Source organism: Hevea brasiliensis, chromosome 18, assembly GCF_030052815.1.
Source record: "Hevea brasiliensis isolate MT/VB/25A 57/8 chromosome 18, ASM3005281v1, whole genome shotgun sequence".
Classification (NCBI taxonomy): Eukaryota; Viridiplantae; Streptophyta; class Magnoliopsida; order Malpighiales; family Euphorbiaceae; genus Hevea; species Hevea brasiliensis.
In genome coordinates this window covers 3,396,803-3,422,239 of record NC_079510.1, presented here as the reverse complement: position 1 = coordinate 3,422,239, position 25,437 = coordinate 3,396,803, and the positions used below count along the sequence as shown (strand labels likewise).

General features: G+C 33.2%; 2 protein-coding genes and 1 non-coding gene across 3 annotated transcripts; 2 read left to right on the top strand and 1 right to left on the bottom strand.

The window, feature by feature from the left end:
• Positions 1–2,318: 2,318 nt before the first annotated feature.
• Positions 2,319–3,750, bottom strand: LOC110657650 (tetraspanin-8-like). The gene is made up of 2 exons (XM_021814957.2): positions 3,238–3,750; positions 2,319–2,630 (listed from the first exon to the last, which is right to left on the bottom strand). Exons 1-2 carry the CDS (start codon positions 3,748–3,750, stop codon positions 2,319–2,321), a joined length of 825 nt encoding a protein of 274 aa, XP_021670649.2.
• Positions 3,751–6,116: 2,366 nt separating this feature from the next.
• On the top strand, positions 6,117–7,283 carry LOC110657621 (uncharacterized). The gene has a single exon (XM_058141098.1). The coding sequence runs from the start codon at positions 6,294–6,296 to the stop codon at positions 7,191–7,193; it is 900 nt and encodes a 299-aa protein (XP_057997081.1). The 5' UTR covers positions 6,117–6,293; the 3' UTR covers positions 7,194–7,283.
• Positions 7,284–21,316: 14,033 nt separating this feature from the next.
• Positions 21,317–21,423, top strand: LOC131176199 (small nucleolar RNA R71). Its single transcript, XR_009146324.1, has one exon. It is a non-coding gene; the product is annotated as a small nucleolar RNA R71 (small nucleolar RNA).
• The last annotated feature ends 4,014 nt before the right edge of the window (positions 21,424–25,437 follow it).

Sequence of the window (25,437 nt, the reverse complement as noted above, 5' to 3'; positions counted from 1 at the left end):
TGGTTGCTAGTATATCTTAATAATTTACGTACTACAAAAGAAATATTAGGTCTAGTGCAATGCATAGCATATATTAAGCTATCAATAGCACTAGCATACTCAATTTAAGTAATTATTCTACCAAAATTTTCAAACAATTTCAAATAAACACCATGTAGAGCATTTGTTTCCCTCAATACAATAAGATTTGACAAAGAGCAAAACCCCTACTATATTTTTACTAGATAGTTTAATCAGATCCCTCTAGGATAACAACCAAAATAGAATTCTAGGCAATAATTTTAGAATTCTCCTAAGAATGAATTAAAGAATAATTATGTTGATTGTAGGTAGAAATGAAGAGAAGAGATAAAAGAGAAAAGTTAATAGATTTTTGTTCCAAATTACTAATTATAAAGCATTTGCACCTCTTAGAACATGTACAATAGTTCACTTTGTATCTATTAAAACAATATCTATTCACTTACATCTTTTACAACAAATATAATTATTCACTTTATATCTATTAGAATAATTACATCTATTCACTTATACCTCTTAGAACAGATACAATTGTTCACTTTGTATCTCTTGGAACAATTATATATTTTCACTTGTATCTCTTATAAAAGACACAACTGTTCACTTTGTATCTCTTTGATCAATTATATCTATTCACTTATACGTCTTAGAACATATATGATTATTGGTAAGAAAGTTCATTTTGATACCTTTTAATGAACAAACATAACTCTTTCAATATAGGACAACTTTTTCTGTCACTAACTATTTCTAATAATATCCTCCACTTGGTTAGTGATAAACACAATCAACATAAATTAGGATTTGTGCATACAAAAAGATATCTTTTGACTTATACATATAAATCTTATCAACTTCTTTAACACATTCACCTTGAGCTTTAGCACCATATTATAGCCTTCTATTTGTTCCAGTCATAGGCATGTCAACAACATAAAGACAAATTATCACATCAAAAATTTTTTGAATGCGTAAGTGTTTCTTAATCTATTTAAGAGAAAAAACTTTTGTGGTATGCAATAATTTCTTCCTAACATTCAAACTAGAAGTAAGTTTTGCTATTATCTCTCTTATTTGCAATAATTCAGGAATTACCGCTTTTAAATCCATAAGATTTTGAAACAAGGATATGTAACTCATGGACTTGATCCATAACTGATACATTATCAACCATTTGGAATTCAAAATGTTTCATGATGAGAAATTATCCACACCTAGTTTTATCTGTGTTGTATTTGAACTCTAGAGAATTCCAGATTTCTTTTGGAGATTTGATTGAGATAAACAAATCATAAGCTTATCTGAAAAGTTGTTGAAAATATGACCTTTACACAATAATTCATCTTCTTCACGCTTTTTTTGTTCTGCTTTCACATTTTCAGCGAATATAATTTGTTCGTTCAAAACGATCCAGTTTGATTCATCACAAAAACAACCTTTAACTCTATTGCGATTAATACATTAAAATTGTTGAGGCTATGAGTGTAGAATAGGCTGTAAGATTATAGTAATATAACTCTAGGATACAATAAAGCTTGAAATCTGCGGAGAGCAACTTCTGAAGATTTTCTTTAAGAATTTTTTGTACGAATAGAATTTAGAGAGACTAGAAGAGAAGAAAAAGAAACAGAAATAGTATATGTCTAAATTAAAAAACTCACCCATATTTATAGATAATTAAAAGTCATGACATCTTTTCTAGACAGACACATCTGTCTATTTTCAACAAATACGACTATTTGTTTTAAATCGATATATTTTCTAACAAATGTGACTATATTCATTTATTAACAAATACATCTGTTATGACACCTCTTCTAACATTCGTAATTATTTATGTGTAATAATTATTTATACTGCAGTCATGATATTTTTAAAATGTAAAATCACATGATTTTTTTGTACTTATTTTTTTGAAAATATTAAGTTAATCTATACAACAATTTTTTTTAAATTGATTTTGATTGAAATTTAAATCAAAGACCTCACAATTTAAAGATGACTTTAATACCACTGAATTCATTAATTTTTTTTTTTTTAATTATTTATCATCTTAAAATCTTCTTTTGAACTAATTAATTCTATATATATATATATATATATATATATATATATATATATATATATATATATATATATATATATATATACACCAACTGGATTAGCTTGATTTTGTATAAATACTTATGAAAATTTTTTTTTATCTATATCCAATTCACTATTAAAAAAAAAAAAAAAAACCTACATATTTTCTTTGATCCATGATCCATGGTGATCAAATCTAAGGGGGAAAAAAATTAACACGCAGACCTATAACTATTATAAGTGGTTTCTGGGTGGTTTTGTAAGGAGAAACGTCCAAGTGGAAATAGGACAAGGAGGTAAATGACAACAAATATGTTGAACATATTTAAGGCCATCCAATTTTCTCTCATATCGTCAAGGTATCCAGCCTTGCAAGAAGTGCAATTATAGCATAATGTTTCCTTATCATTCCCCCATGAATAGCAATCCTTGTCTTTTGTCTGAAATCCTGAATTTGGGACTTCCCAATAGCTCAAATTCTTGAATTTGTAACCACAGCCATATGGGGGCTTGCAGCAACCTAACTGTCAAAAAAACAAGAAAAAATAAATAAATAAATATTTTTTTTCCGGTGGACAAATAAATATATATATTAACATGATATCAATTAAGAAATATATAATAATTTAATATTTTTTGTGAATTTTTTGTTTGGATTCAATTTGTTAAAAATGGAAATATGTGAGATTCTTCTAATCATGGTTATGATTGCCTAGCACGGCTTAGTTTCGTTGGCAGATTTCAGGTTCGACTTTTACAATCCCTCATTCCCCTATACTTTTGACCAATAAAAAAAAATCATAGTCATAATTTAGTTTGAAATTAGACTAATCTAATTCGAAACCAAAATTTATCAAATCCAAATTGATCAAAATTGACTTTGAACTGGACTAAAACTGATTTAGCTAATTTCAAGCCAAAATCAAATTTTCATTTTAAAAAAATTTTAGAACTTAAACACTATCAAAATTGGAATCGAGGTGGACCTTTTAGTCCAATCTTGATTAGCCTTAATCCTTGAATCAAAACTAATTCAGAGCAAACCATAAGCCATGTCAGACTGAGTCTCACTATATATATATATATATATATAGTGTCTTAGATATATGATAAAAAATGATAATAACCTACCTCTACAGGGTTCACGACCTCCCATAAGACAGCAGCAGGTAAGGCATCCAACTTCTTTTGAAAGCTGTCGCAAACTCCAGAATCAAGCAAACAATTCTTGATTCCAGACCAATGATTTTGACCCACAAGATGAGTTTGCATCCAGGAAGAGAATTCATCAAGCCTAAACTGTCTACCTGCAGAAGCAATCTCTTGGGGACCTTTATTGGTTACAAGCAAGGAAAATATAATGAAGATTAAGAGAGTGATCATGATGAAAAGCATAATCCACAAATACACTCTTTGAAGAAAGATTAGTTGACAAAAGAAAGCAATCAATCCCACAACTGAAAGGATCAAAAGGGCAGCTCCTAGTATGAGGACTGGAATTTGAAGAAAGCTTGCATAAGCTCCAGTGCCATAGATTTGCATAGGTAATTTCCAGGCATTGGAAACATGAGCTACAATGGTCATTGAAATGAAGAGTGTTACGATGTTCATACCACAAAGGATGAAATAGCTTGTTCTTGCCATTCTAATCACATTGGAAAATGAAAATTTTAGATAATACATATATATATATTAATATTAACTAGAATGCTGTTGTGATCAACTGAAAGAGAGGGTTTCAGAGCTGTATTTCAATGGGTTTCATTGTTTTATCTCATTATTTATTACTGTATTTAGTTTCAATTTCAGTTTTATCTTCCTCTCCCTCTCCTTCACCAGCAGGGCCTTATTGCCATTGAGCCTATTTTTAGCCTTCTTGTTAATTATATTACTCTTTCTTTTTAGGCTTTTAAATCAATTAGTTTTACAGTTAAAAAAAAAAAAATCATAGTTTTCCTAGTATAGAATTAAGAGCACCATGTTTTGAACCCAATTTAGCAATTTAATACGTGGCCATTTTAGTATTGGGTGAGATTTAAAGCCCTTGTTTCGCATTAAATTAGAAGGTAAAAAATAAAAACAAAAACGTTTTTCATAAAAAAAATTTATTTTTTAAAAAATTATTTTAAATATTATTTAAAAAATAATTTAAAAATGGTCGTTTTGTTATTTTGTTAAGAAAAATTATTATTTAGTTCTTATATTTTGACAAAATTAATTATTTGATTCTTATATCTTGAAAAATATAATGTTTAGTTAATGTATTTTGTTTTCATTAAACTTTTAGTCCCTCCATCAAATTTTCTATTAGTTAATGCCAGTTAAGCAACTATTTAGTTGCTCTATTTTAGTAAAACTAATTAATTAATTCTTGTATTTTAAAAAACATATTAGTTAATTCTTGTAATTTAATTTTATTAATTATTTAATCTCATAATTATTTTTTATACCTAAATTATCTTAATATTCTCTTTCTAATTTCTCTCTTTTTGTATTTCTTCTCCTTTCTATCCACACATTTTTCGCTTATTCTCTTTCTGTTTTCATCTTTTAATAAAAAAGTTACAAGCTATCGGTGCAAAAAAGGTTAATCAATTTCTTAGAACTCTAAGAAATAAAGGAAAATTGTTTCATAATAAAGAAAAAAAATGATATCCAAGAAATTTGATGAAAATATTTGAATAATTTAAAAAAAATGTAAATTTAGATTTAGTCTTCACATAACAAAATTTTTATTTTTATTTAAAAATATTGAATTTTTTAAAATATTGAATTTTTTAAAATATAAGGACTAACTAATTAATTTCACTAAAATAAAGATATTAAATAGTAATATTTTTCAAAATATAAGAATTAATTAATTAGTTTCATAAAAATAAATGTACTAAATAATAATTTTTACTAGCATTATTAATGAAAAATTTAATAAATGAACTAAATAATTTAATAAAAATAAAATATAAGAACTAAATAGTATATTTTTAAAAAAATATAGATTAAATAATTAATTTTGTTAAAATATAAAGAAAAAATAGTAAATTTTCTATTTTGTTATTAGTTAAAATATATTAAATTTAATTTTTAATAATTATATTTAAAAAAATACTTTTTAAGACTAATGTCAAATAAACTATAAATTTAATTTTAAATTTTTTAACGTTTAATTTTGATTCAAATTCTCCCACTTTATGAAATAGAAAAAAAAAAAAGAAATCTATTTCCTGGAAATTAAACCAAAACTGATTAACTGGTTAATTTGATGGAGGTGACGTGACAGCTTTAGAAGTTATCATCCACCTCATTAAGAAAGGTATTTTACTAAGAAGTCCTTAAGATTAGGTAAAATTTATATATTAATTAATCTATACCATTTGAAAAACTCATAACCTTTTCTTTAAATTTTAAGTTTATTAATAAATTCTGTTTTCACTTAGTGAAATATATTTTTATTAGAAAATATAAGTATTTTTGTTTTAAACAATTAATAGATAATGTCATCAATATCATGTTGTTTATTTAATATTTCAAAATCCTAATTAAATAGTTTGAGTTATTTTTATTATTTCTTGGTAATTTTGACTTATATTTATTATTTATTATTTAAACATTTGTAATGGTATAATGTTGCAGGTTTCTTTTTTCTTAATGTAATCTTGCATTTTTTTTAAAAGAAAATTTTCAATTTTTTTGGGTAATTTTACTTAAAGAGAAAAAATAATTCACTCTGTTCTCACTATAAAATAATAAATTAAAAGTTTTTTTTTCAATACAGTACTTAATCTTTTAAATAATTAGTTATAATACTTCATTTAAAAAAAATTAAATTTTATGTTTTTAAAAATCTTAAGAAAATTCTTAATATTTACATTTTTATTATATAAATTCTTAAAATAATTTAATATGAATTATTAACTCAAATTAATAATAAATTTAATTCAAAACTAAAGGCTAATAAATAATTAATAAAAGAAAAAGGAAATCGATAGGGTTCCACACCCTCAGAGAGAGAATGAAGTTGGGTCCCACGCGTTGAAAGTGCAAAAAAGCATGAGCTAGCCGTTAGTGGTGTGACGAATGAAGAAGCTCCTAGTCCCACCTCGACATCGTCCTTCTCCTTCACCGATACTGCGAAATCGTCCTTCTCCTTCACCGAAACTTCGAAAATCTCTCTCTCTCTCTCTGTGGAAATGGCCGATTTTGGAAACCTTTCAGACACTGACGATTCAGCAGTGGAGGAGCTTATCTCCCAAGCACAAGACCTCTCTGTTCTTGAACAAGTCTCTAAAATCAATTGTGCTGCTTTTTCTGATTCACTCCTTCCTTCTGATTTGGAAACCCGATTCCTCAAACTCAAACCCAAACCCAAATCTTCAAATGCCCATTTCAATTTTGACTCTCTCAGAGGCAAGACAGTTCATGGCTCTCCTAACAAAACTGGCTCAGTTGGGAAAACGAGCTCAATGAAGGATGAAGTAGATAGTTTCTTGAATGCTAAAGACAAGGAATCAGCAAGTAAAGGGTTTGTTTCTTTCCCCTTGAATTCTTCTATAGGAGAAGAGATTTTCTTCCCTGTAGATGAAAACCCAAGTAGAGAAAAGGGTTTGGAGGAGAAATCCAAAGATGAATCGCTTTTCTCCCCTTCTGATTCTTCCAATTCATGGATTGAAAATTTCATTTCCACGCCATCCAAACATAACTCAGGGAAGAGGAGTTCGTTTAATTCTAAATTGAAATCTGAGTCATTTAATTCTCCTTTGGGTTCGCCAAACTATTCCATGGATTCGCCTTCTCCTCCTCGGAAAACCGGCTGCTTTTGGTGTTCCCCGAAGAAGGATTCAAAGAAAAAGAAGAAAGAAAACTGGAATATTATTGAATGGGGTAGCAAGAATGATGAGTTCTTGTCGGTTTTAAACACATTTTCATCGAAGGAGCAAGAAAAGATTCTAAGACAGGCAATGAAAGAGCAAGAGAAAATTAGCAGGGAGGCGGAGAAGATTGTTCAATGGGCAAAACAAGCATCAGATAGGATGAGTTTTCACGGGATTGAAGATGAACTCAGTGATGATGATGATAAAAGCAAAATTTGAATGATCTTTTGATTTTATTTCTTGTTTATTTCTAAATTGGATTGACCATATATGTTAATAGAAATAGTTATCATATTCATATTGTCTTTATACTATTATTATTATTATTATTATTATTATTATTATTATTATTATTATTTTAATAAAAGATAGTACCAGGAGAGTCGATTGTGATAGCAAAGCTGCACTATGTTAATTGAAAATTTTCCAATAAGGTTTCTTCAACTGCTAAATTTTGATTTTATTACTAATTTACTTGATTATTTTCTATATATATACATATTGAATTGTAAGATACATTGAAAAACTAAGGCCTATTGGGCATTACAACATTATACAAAAATAGCTTAGACCAAGGCCTCCTAATAGCCAAAATAACAAACTAAACGCTCAGCAACTGAGCTCGCAACTCTTTCTCCCTAGAAACCCTTTGAACCAAAGGCCACAAGGAGCATCAACAAACACTGCCGCTAATCTCCCCATGCTTGAATCTTCATAATCAGCCAACGGCAAGCAAAGCTTTGCCATTAAGAGCAAACATAATGGCAAACCTTGCACAAACAATCCAATGAAGCCCTACCCTAGCCAGCCATATAAGCTTGAAACCACAAGAATAGAGCTATCGTCGGAGACTTCTAGAGGGAGACACAAAGCAGAGCTCCCCACAGCATTTCAATCTCGTTTAATCTCACGGGTCGTATACCATCATAATTGACTTGCCCTTAGACCCTAGAAAGTACCTCACATCACTTAAAGGAGACCACCCTTCTGACTTAGCTTATGCCATACCCAACTAGTCCACTGGCCTCTTCCAAATAACTTCAAAAAAACCGCCCCACATCTGAGCCTTGAGGTAAACAAACCAAAGCTAAACAAAAAAATATATATACATGGCAAATTGAGCTTAGGGAGAATGACAGCCCGCACTCAGACTGGAAGACAAAGCCTCCTCTACTCGAAAGGGTAGGAGAAACCAATGCCAAACTCAAAACGCTCAGTTGAGTTCGAGAGATAGGACCGCTCTACACTCTCTCTAAAGAGTAAGCTCTGTGATTCAAATTTTTATAGAATTTATCAATATAGCAATTATAACATGCGTTGAAGCAAACAAATTTAAGACACATAAATTATAGTAATAAAAAATATTTCGGTAGGGCTCAGTGGGGTCCGTCAGGGACTGAGAGACTTAAGTGGTAGCTGGTGGCCTGACTGGGCAGGATATCCTTTTCAGATAAAATGGTATCAGAGCCATGCGGTCCTGTGGTAGGTCTCGGGTTCGAATCCCGTTCTTGTAAGTCTGCGCTGAAAGGCGTAGCGTGGTGGGGTATGGCTCAGTGGGGTCCGCCAAGGACTGAGGGACTTAAGTGGTAGCTGGTGGCCTGACTGAGCAGGATATCCTTTTCAGATCAAATGTAGTGTATAATGCGATTATATGAGTAAAATATGATTGAAAAGCTTTACTATAATAATAAAAATAAATAAATTACAATCTCTTGACTTCTGAATATCTTAATATCAATATAATTTTTTAAATCTCACACAGATTTTATAAAGTATTCCATTTGAATAGCACTATACGCCTTAAAAAAAAAAAATGCAGAATTTTATTATGTTTGTGCACTTCAATTCCGGTTATCTCCGGTACAATTCATTGCAATTATGATAACGCACTCCCTTCTGATTTGGAAACCCGATACATCAAACTCAAATCCAAACCTAAATCTTCAAATGCCCACTTCGATTTTGACTCTCTCAGAGGCAAAATAGGTCATGGCTCTCCTAACAAAACTGACTCAGTTGGGAAAACAAATTCAATGAAGGATATAGTAGATATTTTCTTGGATCCTGAAGAGAAGGAATTCCCAAGTAAAGGGTATGTTTCTTTTCCCTAGAATTCTTCAACAGGAGAACAGATTTTCTCGCCTATGGATGAAAACCCAAGTGGAGAAAAGGGTTTGGAGGAGAAATCCAAAGATGAATCACTTTTCTCCCCTTCTGATTCTTCCAATTCATGGATTGAAAATTTCATTTCCATGCCATCCAAACATAACTCAAGGAAGAGGAGTTCGTTTAATTATAAATTGAAATCTGAGTCATTTAATTCTCCTTTGGGTTCGCCAAACTCTTCCATGGATTCACCTTCTCCTCCTCGGAAAACTGGCTGCTTATGGTGTCCCCCGAAGAAGGATTCAAAGAAAAAGAAGAAAGAAAACTGGAATATTATTGATTGGTTAGCAAGAATGATGAGTTCTTGTCAGTTTTAAACACATTTTCATCAATAAAAGCAAGAAAAGATTCTAAGAAAAACAATGAAAGAGGAAGAGAAGATAGCAGGGAGGCAGAGAAGATTGTGAAAGGGGCAAAACAGGCATCAGATAGGATGACTTTCATGGGATTGAAGATGAACTCAGTGACGAAGATGATGATGATAAAAGCAAAATTTGAATGATCTTTTGATTTTATTTCATGTTTATTTCTAAATTGGGACGACCATATATGTTATAGAAATAGTTATCATATTCATGTTGCCTTTATACTATAATTTTTATTTTTATTTTTTATTTTTTATTTTTTATTTTTTATTTTTATTTTTTTAATAAAAAATTAGCATCCGGTTGTGATAGCAAAGCTGCTCGGTATGTCAATTGAAGATCTTCCAATAAGGTTTCTTCAAGTGCTAAAATTTGGTTTTATTACTAATTTACTTAGATTCATTCTTTTTATATAATTTATCAATACATCAGTTATAACATGCATTCAAGCAAATAAATTTAAAACACAATTTATAGTAATAAAAAAAATATATATATATGTTATTTTAATGGTTTTAATGATAATACTTTTGTGAGTTTCCTTTGACCAGCTCGACTGTGATTTGAGGCTCCAAGCAAAAAGAAATGGGTGAGGTTGGGGCCTATTGGCCAATCATTTTAATATTCAAGTTAGAAATCTATTTGAGAATATTTGAAGAATAAAAGTAGAAGTTAGTAGTAATTTTGACAGAGTAAGTGTACTTGGTACGTGCATTATCTTAATATTAATAAGTTAAAACCTGATGTTGTTGTGTAATCCGCAAGTACACGGGTCACAGTAGTATTGTTTTAAAAAAAAATGATATCGATCCTATAGGGAATTGTGCTTAAATTGGAAATAAAAAGTATAAGCTAATTAGAATGATAAAATTTAAAGATGTAAAATGAAATTTGAAATTAAAATTGGTATTTGAAAAATTTAAGCTAAATCAAACGATTAATTAAACTAGATTACCAAGATTTAAATTGAAATTGCTATTTATAAATTTTGGAGGAATTAAATCTAAATTCAATAAAAATTAAAGTGATTCTAGAGATTGGATTTTTCAATATTGTTTGCATGTGGTTTATCTCTAATTTAGCCAAACACATGAGAATTACAATTTTGAGGGAAATCAATTCTTAAATTTTTGAAACCTTTTTCAAGCATCTCAAAGTTGGTTTTCATTAAATCAAACCATGTTTTCACGGTATTTCAAACCTAACAAAAACCCAATTAAAGCTCTAATTGATTTTGGAAAGTCCCCTTAATCCTCTTAGCTTATCTCTAACACCAAGAAAACTAAGTTTATTGCAAGATTATCTATCCTAAATATTCATTTTTCAGTCCATCTATTAGGGATTAAAGCTTAACTTAATGAGGGCCCATTCATCAAGCAAGGCAACAAGCTCACAAGCAATAAATCAAAATGTAACAAACCTCATTTAAATGACTAAATTAGTTTAAAACCACAATACAAAGCAATATTTACAAACCCATCTCTAGAATCTCCAACAACTACTCACTAATTATAGTTTAAAGACAAACCCAAATGTATAAATGAAGAAATAATGGAAATCTAAGTTAAGGAATAGAAAAACCCAGAAAAATGCAGAAGAATCTGCTGCTGGAAAGTGCAGAAAATGGGTTCTGCAGCTATTGGAAAATGGACAGACGTGCTCCCCTCTTTCTTTCCTTCTTTTCTTGCCAAAATTGCCTCCCTTCCTCCTTATGGAAAGAAAATGATAAAGGAGACTTTATATGGGTTAAGGGTCTGCCCTAGAATGGGTAAAAAAGTGGAAGATTCCAGAGAAAGTGATGTATAAAATCAGAGTAACGGAAATGCCACGTCAGCCATTTCTAGTAAAAATGACATAAGCTGAATCGGTTATGTCGCGGGTTGTGTCGCGGGTTGTGTAACAATCTGCCTGAATATCTGACGCTCGACACAACCTGCGATATAAGCTAAATTGGTTGTGCTGCAGGTTGTATAACTCTCGGCCATTTTTTACTCAATTTCAAAAATTTTTGCAATTCAACTCTAGTCTCCTCCAAATGGCTACTCTGATCAAAATACACCAAATTTCTCCAAATTTAACCTACAAAACAAATAAATTTCAAAAATTAAACTAAGAAGTGTGAAAATTATAAAATTGACTAAATATATGCTAATATCTATAATAATAGCTATGAACAAGGGTAAATTATGTGAAAAAATTACTCCTAAATGATGATCTAAAATACATGCATCAAATTCTCCCATACTCAAACTCTTGCTTGTCCTCAAGCAAAATTTCATTAAAACTCATTTGGAAGGGAATAGAATCAGTTTTTGAAAACACAAAAATCACTAATCCAAACTACCAACTTACCTATAGCCACCAACATTCCAAATTCCCACCAGCGAAGCACAAAGAATGAAGCAATCACTCTCAACAATTACAAAATAGCTAAGAATTAACCAATCAACCCAAGCAACAAATACTAACCAGCTACAAGAGTCAATTGTGCCAAAACAAACCTAAATGAAATAGATAGCCAATGTGTCTCGAATAGATGGTGAGTAATGTCTGGAAGATTATATTGCCAAACCCATATGCAAGCATAAAAGATCTAACTTTACTAATGTAACAAGCATTTTTCAAAGAATCATTAGGTCTTTTTAAGGGTTGTAATGGGGTCAAATAGGGTAAAATTGTGGTTAACAAAGAAAGGGAATAAGGTAAACAAAATATGAGAATATTAATCATGAAACTCAAAGTGCATCCAATACTTTTTTTTTTTTTATATCAAGAGGAAAGAAATTCATGATGAATCTCAAGTGCTATCACAATAATTATATAAAGGGACTACTTTTATACCCTTTTTTTATTTTTTATTTTTTTTTATTTTGTATGTGTCCCTATTTCATGTCACACCCAAAATTACCTTTGGGATACTTTGGTGACCTCTTTTTTTTATTTTTTTTATTTTTTTTAAATCATTATTTATTTTATTATTTTTTTATGCACTTAATTGCTAAAATATTATTCTCATTAATAGGTGGTAGTGTTTAGGTTTAATGGCTAGGTAAATGATTTTGGTTCCAAAGAAATTAGGGAATTAAGGTTCAAGAGGGTTTGCAAGGGTTGAAATGAAATTAAGGTAGGTTAAGGCTAAATGCGAGGTTTAAAATATGAAGGAATACCTAAATCATATTCTTATCAAATGCAAGTTAAAAATTTCGCTTTCAAAAATCTAAGATGCTTGTTCTAGGAATGGTGAGACGACAATGACCATTTTCTTCCTTAAAGGCTTATTCAGACACTCAAAACTCAAAATAACTAATCAGAATCTGCATACCTAGATAAATATATTAATTTTCAGCTATTAAGTAAGAGAAAGAATAGTGCTTAAGACTTTGTACCGAGCTGGAACTTTCATTCCACTAACCATCTAAAGACAAGTTGGATTGCTTGAATAAGTGGCTTATGGAATTCAAAGACTGGTTTAAAGATCCAAAAATTTTAAATGAACTAATGAAATGCATGAGTGTATAAATGTATAGTCAACTTATATGTAACTAAGTATGCATAACTAAGTGTATGAAGCTATATGCAAGTGTATATATGTGAATATGTACAAGTATGAAGTAATGAATGAGTATTTCACTATATGCGAATGAAAAAGGAAAAATAATTTTTGCAAAAAGTTTACCCTCTCCCCCATACTCAGAATGAACATTGTCCTCAATGTTAAAAGATTGCGAGGAATGGGATAATTTGGCTATATGTGCAGAAAATGGGTGGCTCATATGTGCATAAAGAATTATTACCCTGTTGCATAAGCGATAGCACAACTTGTGTTGAAAATGACATAAGCGGAGATGAGAATTGTTACCTCATTGAAGTGCAGCCAATTTAATTAAATAAAATTTGGATAGCTGCTGCACTCATTGCAAAAGAAACAGTGCAATGGAATCCATTAAATCAATTAAACTCAAAAATTTGGAATAGGGAAGTTAAGCTCAAAAATATAGCCATCAAGTGTAAATCCGAAGTAGCAAATCAAAGCAAGTGAGCAAAGTACTAAAGATATAAAAGAAAAATGTATTTTATGAGGAACTAAAAAAAAAACTGAATAAGTAAATGGTTCAAGTAAAAGAAAAACAACACAAGCAAAATATTAACTAAATAAGTTCAAAACACTAATTAATTAAGCAACGAAAATAAAGACATGAAATGTAAATTGAGAATAAAAGCTGGTCAGTCTGGTATGAGAATTTCTTTGCCCTTGCCATCTTGTGGAGGTGGTGGTGCTTTTGGTGGTGGCTGTGGAGAGATGATGCTCAAAATCAGTGCCTGGTTTGTTTCGATCTGCTCCAGCTTAGCTCGCATGACTTTCAACTCGTCTTGCATTTCAGCACTTCTATCCAAATATATATCAGCTAAATCCCTTAATGTTTGAAAAGAGACATCCGTCATTTGCCGAAAAGAATAGATCTCATCACTGAAATTCTCCATGAATGTCAGAAGGGTTGCCATGGATGGTCCAGAAGCTGTTGATGAAGCAGGTTGGGCAGCTGGTGGAGCCTGGCGTGGAGGTTGTGTAAAAGGCTGCTCGGATGGTTTCTCAGATGCGGAGGAGGAGCTAATTGCAGTGGGAGAGCCAGGTGGTGGTGCGGTTGGTGTAGGAATCTCATACAGCTTGGTAGCCTCATTTTTAATACAAAATTTTTGGTTGGCCAAATGAGGTCCATCCAAAAGTAGCAAACCAGTTGGAACAGCAGCACACTTGTGAACTTGAGGATTAAAGCCAAAATAATGTGCAATGGGTGTGACCAAACCTCCAAACACAATGTTACCAGTACCCCTAGTAGTCTGGCGGATCACATGACGGCAAAAATAATAACCAGGTTAAGCTTTTTTACTAGTTTTTGCACACCACAAAAAGAATAAATCATACTGAGACATTGTGCCAACACTAGTTCCTCTTCCTAAAATTGTATTTGCAATTAATCTCTGAAGCAATCTCAAGGCATGACTCTCAATCTTAGAGGCCTTACTGTGCCCCGGTTTGAAAGTACCTGCTGAAGGTGCAATTTGCTGCCAAAATTCATACCCATTATAGTCCCTTTGGCTAGTAGGTATTTTGAACAAACCATCAGGTGGAAAGCCGAATATATGATGAAAATTATCCATAGACAGCACCCTATCTTGACCAAGGCATCTAAAATTGATTGTCAAGTCATTATCCAAGGCATTTTTATGCTTACTAGTGGACAGGGATGCCATAAATTCTGCACTAAAATGGGGTAAACCAGTTCTTGTTTATGTGCAAATCGCACCCAACCTAAAGCATCTAACAGAGTCTGCATTTCATCATATATCTTCAAGGATTTAAGTGTAAACACATCCAAATACTGAGTTTGAACCATTTTTCGAGCGTCGACTCTTGCCTTATTTCTTTCATTTCGGCAGTAGGTAATACCCAATGTCTAGCAGCAGGCAAAGAGGAGGGAATTGCGAAGTTACCTTTTGATATACCTGGGCGCTTGACCGCCGATTTTGGGATGCTACGTTGGACATCAGGTGCAGCAGGCATTGGGGGCGGGACTGAGAGTTGTTGTGTGGCCGGTTCGAGTCGCTTCCTCTTGAAGCCGCTTGTTGATTTGTGCAGCTTAATGCTTTTGGCCTTTTTCTTCTTGTATGAAGCGATGGGGGCGTTACCAGAATGGGCTTCCAGTGAATCGGCATTCATGGGTGGAGTGGTTTGGGGCTGCAGCGGCTGTGAGGAATGGGGAGGGGAGTTTTTGAAAGAGAGTGGGGAGTCGGGCATGGCGAAATGGAGGGAAGGGACTAAGAAAGAAGAAGAATGGGAAGAAGTCGAAGAAAAATGTCTATGGTGGAGGTGACTGTGAGGACGAAGGTGACGGTGAAGAGGGGGTCGTGTCGGGGCTAAGCCGAGAGGAAGAAGGTGAAGGCATGGGCTATGGGTTTGGTTTTTTAGGTTTTGGGTTTCGGGCTTGGGCTTATGGGGTATGGTTTTTGGGCTTTGGATTTGGTTTATTATTATTATTTATTTTTTTTATATCAAAATGGGTTAATGGGTTTTTGGGCTTGGGGTAGCTGCTGGCCCATTCTGGTGAAGTGAGTCCTTATCCTGCAAAACAAACAGGCGACACAAGTTAGAACATAAGGATAGAGGGGTTGTGTCAGAAGTTGTGTAACACAAGCAACGACACAAGCAAAACCGGTTATGTCGCAGGTTGTGTAACAATCTGCCCAAAATGTGCCCAGCGAACACAAGCAACGACACAAGCAAAACCAGTTATGTCACAGATTGTGTAACAATCTGCCCAAAATGTGCCCAGCGAACACAAGCGACAACACAAGCAAAACTGGTTATGTCGCAGGTTGTGTAATCTGCTGCCCAAATTTGACCAAATTTCATAGCACCTAAAAAATTGAAACAAATTAGATTTCAAATGATTAAACCTTCATAACATGAATTCTAATTGTTCAACTTGTTATGTTCATCAAATACTCATAAAAAATAATTTTTCAAAGCACCAATTCACACATCCACATTCAAATAATTTTCTTTTTTTTAGACCAAGATGACAAGGTTTGGAAAAATTTTCTCTTAAAATTAACAAAAAGGGCAATGAATCCAGCAATATGCAACAGCAAATAATCGACAAAAGAAAGATGAAAATTATAAGTGAACAAGTTTAAAACTAAAATTTAAAACTAGAACTAAAACAAAAAAAAAAATTTTTATGCTCATTTGCTTGTAATGCATTGCATCCCATCTGCACAAGGAAATTAGAACAATGTTAAACTCTAAATAAGGAGTATAGAAAAACCTAAAACAAAAATATATATATATATATATATATATATATATATATATATATATATATATATATATATGAAAGAAATAAAGAATCAATGAAAAATTATGAGTTATGCATAAAAATGCTAAGTTTAGGTCTTTAGCTTGACCATACTCACTCAAGATTTTATGGAGAATGAGAAAGATAGCAGGTTGCTATCTTCTCAATTGGTTCACCGACTGAATAGTGCCTCAACCTTTTTCCATTTACCTTGAAATTACTCGATTTTTCACCAAAAATTTCCACAGCACCATGAGGTAAAACTTTCACAATTTTGAATGGACCGGACCACCTTGATTTTAATTTTCCTGGAAAAAATTTTAACCTTGAATTGAATAAGAGAACCAAATCTCCTTCTTTAAAGTCCTTTTTCTTGATATGCTTATCATGCCATTTTTTAGTTCTTTCTTTATAGATCCTAGCATTTTCATAAGCATCAAGTCTCAATTCTTCTAATTCATCAAGTTGCAAAAGTCTTTTATGTCCAACAGCTTGTAAATCAAAATTGATTGCTCTTATGGCCCAATAAGCTTTATGTTCTAACTCTACGGGCAAATGGCATGATTTCCCAAAAACTAACCTATAAGGTGTAGTTCCTATGTGGGTTTTAAAGGTTGTTCTATATGCCCAAAGAGTGTCATCTAATTTAAGGGACCAATCTTTTCTGGACTTATTGACAGTTTTCTCCAAGATTTGCTTGATTTCTCTATTTGTGATTTCTACTTGGCCATTTGTTTGAGGGTGATATGGTGTGGCAATCCTATGCTTTACCCCATATTTTCTCATCAATTTTTCAAATTGGTGGTTGCAAAAATGGCTACCACCATCACTGATTATGGCACGTGGGGCACCAAATCTAGTTAAAACAAATTTTTTCAGAAATTTCACCACAACTTTTGCATCATTGGTAGGTGAAGCAATAGCTTCTACCCATTTAGATACATAATCCACCCCTACCAAGATATATTTATTCCCATAAGAAGATGGAAATGGCCCCATGAAATCAATTCCCCACAAATCAAATAATTCGACTTCTAATATGGACTGTTGGGGCATCTCATCTCTCTTGGAAATGTTGCCTACCCTTTGGCACCTATCACACTTGCTTACAAATTTTCTCACATGTTTAAACATATTTGGCCAATAGAAACCTGATGTCAAGACTTTTTCAACAATTTTTGAGACACTAAAATGACCACCATATTCAGAAGAATGATAATGGCAAAGAACATCATTTATTTCTTCCTCTAGTATACATCTCCTAATTATTCCATCATTACATCTCCTAAACAAAAGAGGTTCTTTCCAAGAATAAAATTTAACATCATGCAAGAATCTTTTCTTTTGCTGCCAAGAGAAATCAGGTGGCAAGACACCATAAGACAAGAAATTCACAATATCAGCAAACCATGGAAGTGCAGAATTCAACACATACAACTGCTCATTCATGAAAAACTCATCAATTGGCACAATTTCATCATCTTTATTTTCAGTTTTTATCCTAGAAAGGTGATCAGCCACCACATTCTCAATACCTTTTTTATCTCTTATTTCTAAATCAAATTCTTGAAGTAACAAAATCCATCTAATCAGCCTAGATTTAGCTTCTTTCTTGCTCATTAAATACCTTATTGCTACATGATCAGTGAAAACTATTACCTTTGAGTTGACCAAATAAGAATGAAATTTATTGAGTGCAAATACTACCGCAAGAAACTCCTTTTCAGTTGTAGCATAATTAACTTGAGCTTCATCAAGGGTTCGGCTTGCATAGTAAATGGCATAAGGTTTTCTATCTTTCACTGCCAAGGCGGCTCCAACAAAGAAACTCGCTTGCATCACACATGATTTCGAATGGCAAAGTCCAATCTGGGGGTTGCATGATAGGAGCTGTTGTTAAGGCCGTCTTCAACCTGCAAAAAGCAACCATACAATCTTGATTAAAATCAAATTTAACATCATGATTCAAAAGATTTGTTAAGGGTTTAGCAAGTTTAGAAAAATCCTGAATAAATCGCCGGTAAAACCTAGCATGTCCAAGAAAACTCCGCACTCCTTTGACAGTGGTTGGAGGGGGCATTTTTTCAATAATTTCTATTTTAGCTCTATCCACTTTAATTCCCCTATTTGAGATAAAATGCCCTGAAATGATCCCCTCTTGGACCATAAAGTGGCATTTCTCCCAATTCAACACTAGATCATTTTCAGCACATCTCTGCAAGATTTTAGACAAATTAGTCAAGCATGAATCAAAATTAGTGCCATATACTGAAAAGTCATCCATGAAGACCTCCATAATTTCTTCAATAAAATCAGAAAAAATGGCCATCATGCACCTTTGAAATGTTCCAGGCGCATTACACAATCCGAATGGCATCCTTCGATAGGCAAAGGTGCCATAAGGACATGTAAAGTTAGTTTTTTCTTGGTCATCAGGGTGGATTGGAATTTGAAAGAAACCAGAATATCCATCTAAGTAACAAAAGAATGAATGATTGGCTAATCTCTCTAACATTTGATCCATAAAAGGAAGGGGAAAATGGTCTTTTCTTGTAGCATTATTCAACTTCCTATAGTCTATGCACATTCTCCAACCTGTAACAGTTCTAGTGGGTATCAATTCATTATTCTCATTTTTAACAACTGTCATCCCACCTTTTTTTGGTACAACATGCACAGGACTAACCCACTCACTGTCAGAAATGGGGTAAATAATTCCAGCAGCTAGTAATTTTAGGATTTTCTTTTTCACAACATCCTTCATTGTAGGATTTAATCTTCTTTGGTGTTCAATAGAAGGTCTACTGTTTGGCTCTAGGAAAATCCTATGCATACAAACTGTTGGACTAATTCCCTTTATATCATCAATTGCGTAACCCAAAACTCTTCTATATTCTCTCAAAACTCTCAACAATTTTTCATTCTCAATATCAGTCAAAGATGCATTAATTAAAACATGATATGTTCCATTGGGTCCAAGAAAAGCATACCTGAGGTTGGAAGGAAGAGTTTAAGATCTACCTTTGGGGCATCCTCTACCTTTAATGATGGTGGTTTAATCTCCAAATTTTGCACTTCTTCAAGTTGAAAATTTGTGGCTTCAGGATGTGGTGGAGAGCTCTCCAAGTGTTGTGCAAAAGCAGCTATATTGTGATTGTCATGATCAATGCTCCCACCATGGACTAAGCAATTTTCAAAAGGGTCTTGTGGATAGCTTTTTCTAAAATGCTCTTGAACAATCTCATCAATAATGTCTACCCACAAACAAGACTCAACTTCTTCATGTTTCCTTTTCATGGCTGGATTGATGTTGAATATCATTTGATTATCTCCCACTCTAAGTGTCAATTTCTCACCCTTCACATCAATTAATGCACCAGCTGTTGCCAAAAAGGGTCTTCCCAATAAGATAGGAACTTTTGTGTCTTCTTCTATATCTAAAATGACAAAGTCCACCGGAATGTAGAATTTCCCAACCTTGATAGGCACATTTTCTAGAATGCCTTCTGGATACTTAATTGAACGGCCAGCCAATGAAAGATACATGTTTGTGGGCTTCAACTCTCCCATATTCAACTTCTCATATATTGAAAGAGGCATTAGGCTAACACTAGCTCCAAGGTCACATAAGGCATTTGCCACACAATTATCACCTATATGACAAGGAATGGAAAACACACCCGGATCTTTGAGTTTGGGAGGTAACTTCTTCTGAATTATAGCACTGCATTGCTCTCCCAAGTTGATGGTGTCATAATCTTCTAGCCTTCTCTTGTTGGTAAGAATCTCTTTCAAAAACTTGGCATAACTTGGCATTTGGGATAGTGCCTCAGTGAATGGCACATTGATATACAACTTCTTTAGTACTTCAAGGAATTTGCCAAATTGTTTGTCTAGCTTGTGCTTGATGAATCTTTGAGGGTAGGGAAGGGTGGGCTTGTAAGGTTCAGGTGGGATGTATGGTTTCTCTCCCTCATCTTGCTCACTTTTGCTTTCTTCTTCTTTTTCATTTTTCTTGCTCTCAATTGAATTTTTTTCTTTTGTGCTCTCTTTTTCTTCTCTCTTGTTTTCACTCTCTTGACCAACTTTCTTACCATTTCTCAAGGTCACAACTTTACATTGTTCATAAGGGTTTTGTGGTTGGCTAGGTAGCTTGCCATAGGATTTGCTTCCCGATGAGCTTGCTTGTTGAGCCAATTGAGTCTCCAACATGCGGCTGTGGACTTGTAATTGATCCATGGTTTATCTCATGTCTTGCATTTCTTCCTCCAATTTGCTATTCATCTTACTTTGTTCAGCAAAAAATTTCTCCATCATACTTTCCAAGGTTGGCTTCGGTTCATGAGGTGGAAGGGATTGTTGTGCTCTTGCTTGATATCCAGGTTGTGGCTGCCTTGTGGGCTGAAATTGAGGCTGAAATTGAGGCCTATTCTGCTGCATATACTGCTGGTTATGAGGATAATTTGAGCTTTGACCTTGTTGAGCAAAAGTTGCTTGTGGTCTCCATGTTGAGTTATTCACATTAGAGTAAGAATTTCCCATAGGTTTCTGTTGATAACCTTCTGCATAAGCAGCTTGTTCTTGTAAATAATCATCACCATAAGAAGAGTAATCAACTCCACAACTTTGGGTTCCATCTGTGTAGGCAACTTGTTGCATAGTTGTAGGAGTTGAGGTTGTTGCCTTTGTGCAAAAATCACTAAGAAGCTGAGTCAACTGATCAAATCTTGCATTCATGTAGCTAACTGAGTCAAGTTCATAAATCCCAGCCTTCTTTGGCTCAAGTGCTCTAGGATTTCCCCACAAATGGGTATTATGAGCAATCTTCTCTAATAAATCATAGCATTCTTCACTTGTCATTCTCATGAAATCTCCTCCTGCTTGTGAATCAATTCTGTTTCTTATGGCTGGAGTAACTCTGGTGTAAAAATTCTGAACAATCATCCATTTGGGTATTTCATGATGAGGACATTGCCTTTCAAGCTCCTTAAATCTCATCCAAGATTCATACAAAGTTTCATCATCCCTTGGCTTAAAAGCTACCATCAAATTCCTCAAATGAGTAGTCTTCCCAGGTGGGAAAAATTAAGATAGAAAAGCTTGAGATAGCTGCTCCCAAGTAGCTATAGTAGCTTGTGGAAGTGAGTCATACCACTCCAATGCTGAATCCCGAAGAGAGAATGGAAATAAGGTGAGCCGAATCACTTCATCTGAAACTCCAGGTTGTCTTTGTGTACCACATATCATCAAAAATTTCTTCAAATGAGAATGAGGATTTTCAAGTGGACTACCTCCAAATTGTGAATTCTGAACCATTTGAATGAGACCAGTCTTTAACTCAAATTGATTAGCTCCAATAATAGGTCTGTTATCTCTCACATCAGCACATCTAGGAAAAGCATAATCTAACATGGATCTTCTCTGAGGATCATTTTGATTAACAACTTCATTTTGCCTATTTTGCTCATTTCCTCCATTATCTCCACCAATAGCTCTATTTTGATTCTCCATATTTTCAATTGTCTCCTCTTGCTCAAATCTTTGTTGTTCTTCTTTTTCTGCTTCCTTTCTTCTCTTGTATTCCTTTTTGTTGGCTCGACAGAATTTTTCAATTTCAGGATTGAACAACAATTTAGTATCACTTGTGCTTTTCGATCGTCTCATAAACAAGAAAAGTACCTGAAAAACACAAGGAACAATAGTGAAAATAAAACAAAATAAAAATTCTAATTAGCTTAAAACAATTAAAATCCAACTTAAAAACAAAATAATAATAATAAAAAAAAGAGGTCACCAAAATATCCCAAAGGTAATTTTGGGTGTAACATGAAATAGGGACACATACAAAATAAAAAATAAAAAATAAAAAAAAGGGTATAAAAGTAGTCCCTTTATATAATCATTGTGATAGCACTTGAGATTCATCATGAATTTCTTTCCTCTTGATATATATATATAAAAAAAAAAGTATTGGATGCACTTTGAGTTTCATGATTAATATTCTCATATTTTGTTTACCTTATTCCCTTTCTTGTTTAACCACAATTTTACCCTATTTGACCCCATTACAACCCTTAAAAAGACCTAATGATTCTTTGAAAAATGCTTGTTACATTAGTGGAGTTAGATCTTTTATGCTTGCATATGGGTTTGACAATATAATCTTCCATACATTACTCACCATCTATTCGAGACACATTGGCTATCTATTTCATTTAGGTTTGTTTAGGCACAATTGACTCTTGTAGCTGGTTGGTATTTGTTGCTTGGGTTGATTGGTTAATTCTTAGCTATTTTGTAATTGTTGAGAGTGATTGCTTCATTCTTTGTGCTTCGCTGGTGGGAATTTGGAATGTTGGTGGCTAGAGGTAAGTTGGTAGTTTGGATTAGTGATTTTTGTGTTTTCAAAAACTGATTCTGTTCCCTTCCAAATGAGTTTTAATGAAATTTTGCTTGAGGACAAGCAAGAGTTTGAGTATGGGGGAATTTGATGCATGCATTTTAGATCATCATTTAGGAGTAATTTTTGCACATAATTTACCCTTGTTCATAGCTATTATTATAGATATTAGCATATATTTAGTCAATTTTATAATTTTCACACTTCTTAGTTTAATTTTTGGAATTTATTTGTTTTGTAGGTTAAATTTGGAGAAATTTGGTGTATTTTGATCAGAGTAGCCATTTGGAGGAGATTAGAGTTGAATTGCAAAAATTTTTGAAATTGAGTAAAAAATGGCCGAGAGTTACGCAACCTGCAGCACAACCAATTTAGCTTATGTCGCAGGTTGTGTCGAGCGTCAGATATTCAGGCAGATTGTTACACAACCCGCGACATAACCGATTCAGCTTATGTCATTTTTACTGGAAATGGCTGATGTGGCATTTCCGTTACTCTGATTTTATACCTCATTTTCTCTAGAATCTTACACTTTTTTACCCATTCTAGGGCAGACCCTTAACCCATATAAAGTCTCCTTTATCATTTTCTTTCCATAAGGAGGAAGGGAGGCAATTTTGGCAAGAAAAGAAGGAAAGAAAGAGGGGAGCACATCTGTCCATTTTCCAGCAGCTGCAGAACCCATTTTCTGCACTTTCCAGCAGCAGATTCTTCTGCATTTTTCTGGGTTTTTCTATTCCTTAACTTAGATTTCCATTATTTCTTCATTTATACATTTGGGTTTGTCTTTAAACTATGATTAGTGAGTAGTTGTTGGAGATTCTAGAGATGGGTTTGTAAATATTGCTTTGTATTGTGGTTTTGAACTAATTTAGTCATTTAAATGAGGTTTGTTACATTTTGATTTATTGCTTGTGAGCTTGTTGCCTTGCTTGATGAATGGGCCCTCATTAAGTTAAGCTTTAATCCCTAATAGATGGACTAAAAAGTGAATATTTAGGATAGATAATCTTGCAATAAACTTAGTTTTCTTGGTGTTAGAGATAAGCTAAGAGGATTAAGGGGACTTTCCAAAATCAATTAGAGCTTTAATTGGGTTTTTGTTAGGTTTGAAATACCGTGAAAACAGGGTTTGATTTAATGAAAACCAACTTTGAGATGCTTGAAAAAGGTTTCAAAAATTTAAGAATTGATTTCCCTCAAAATTGCAATTCTCATGTGTTTAGCTAAATTAGAGATAAACCATATTACAAAGCAATATTTACAAACCCATCTCTAGAATCTCCAACAACTACTCACTAATCATAGTTTAAAGACAAACCCAAATGTATAAATGAAGAAATAATGGAAATATAAGTTAAGGAATAGAAAAACCCAAAAAAATGCAGAAGAATCTGCTGCTGGAGAGTGCAGAAAATGGGTTCTGCAGCTGCTGGAAAATGGACAGACGTGCTCCCCTCTTTCTTTCCTTCTTTTCTTGCCAAAATTGCCTCCCTTCCTCCTTATGGAAAGAAAATGATAAATGAGACTTTATATGGGTTAAGGGTTTGCCCTAGAATGGGTAAAAAAGTGAAAGATTCCAGAGAAAGTGAGGTATAAAATCAGAGTAACGGAAATGCCACGTCAGCCATTTCCAGTAAAAATGACATAAGCTGAATCGGTTATGTCGCGGGTTGTGTAACAATCTGCCTGAATATCTGACGCTCGACACAACCTGCGATATAAGCTAAATTGGTTGTGTTGCAGGTTGTGTAACTCTCGGCCATTTTTTACTCAATTTCAAAAATTTTTGCAATTCAACTCTAATCTCCTCCAAATGGCTACTCTGATCAAAATACACTAAATTTCTCCAAATTTAACCTACAAAACAAATAAATTCCAAAAATTAAACTAAGAAGTGTGAAAATTATAAAATTGACTAAATATATGCTAATATCTATAATAATAGCTATGAACAAGGGTAAATTATGTGCAAAAATTACTCCTAAATGATGATCTAAAATGCATGCATCAAAACCCTAGATAACTGTTGGAATTAGCTCTTAAAATTTTAGGCTGTTCGGTTGTGATCCTAAGATTCTCAGTGAGCATGACTACTACTAGATGCATGTTCCTTATAAACTTGCCCTTTTTGTTGGCTAATGGCATTCGGTTTATTGTTGTTGGGGCGACAAGTCTAAGCATCGGATCATCAAATAGCTTGGAATGCTCATTATGCAGTCTGAGCCATCTAATATTTAGGTTGAGACTTTTATGATCCCTTTATTCATTATGTTGTCTTTTTTCACTAATCGTCGTTGCTAATTGACTTTTTAATCGAGCCCTCTAACAGATTGATTCTCTAACCACTACATTGACTCTTTGACCAAGTCTGTTGACCATTTGACTCAGTTTTTGGTAGGCTATATCATTAGTCCCCCTTTGACTCCTTTGAATCTTTAGGTTCGTGATGTCTGGATGCTCTATCTCTGTGTCAGGATTTCATTGCATCATGTGGCATGTATTAAATGTCCATGGGGCTAGAAAGAATAGCTGTTTGGCATAGTCACACCAAAGACTCACCTTGATTTAAATGGCATGCATTGAATTCATGCCTTGATCACGCGTACTCCTTTTAGACAGTATGATTTTGGTGGCCTCATTTCAAAATTTAGGCATTTAATACTCAAATTTGC

Coding starts and splice junctions, on each gene's coding strand:
- LOC110657621 (XM_058141098.1), top strand. CDS start 6,294: ATGGCCGATTTTGGAAACCTTTCAGACACTGACGATTCAGCAGTGGAG.
- LOC110657650 (XM_021814957.2), bottom strand. CDS start 3,750: ATGGCAAGAACAAGCTATTTCATCCTTTGTGGTATGAACATCGTAACA. Junction 2,631..3,237: donor AGGTCGTGAACCCTGTAGAG/GTAGGTTATTAT, acceptor TTTTTTTGACAG/TTAGGTTGCTGCAAGCCCCC.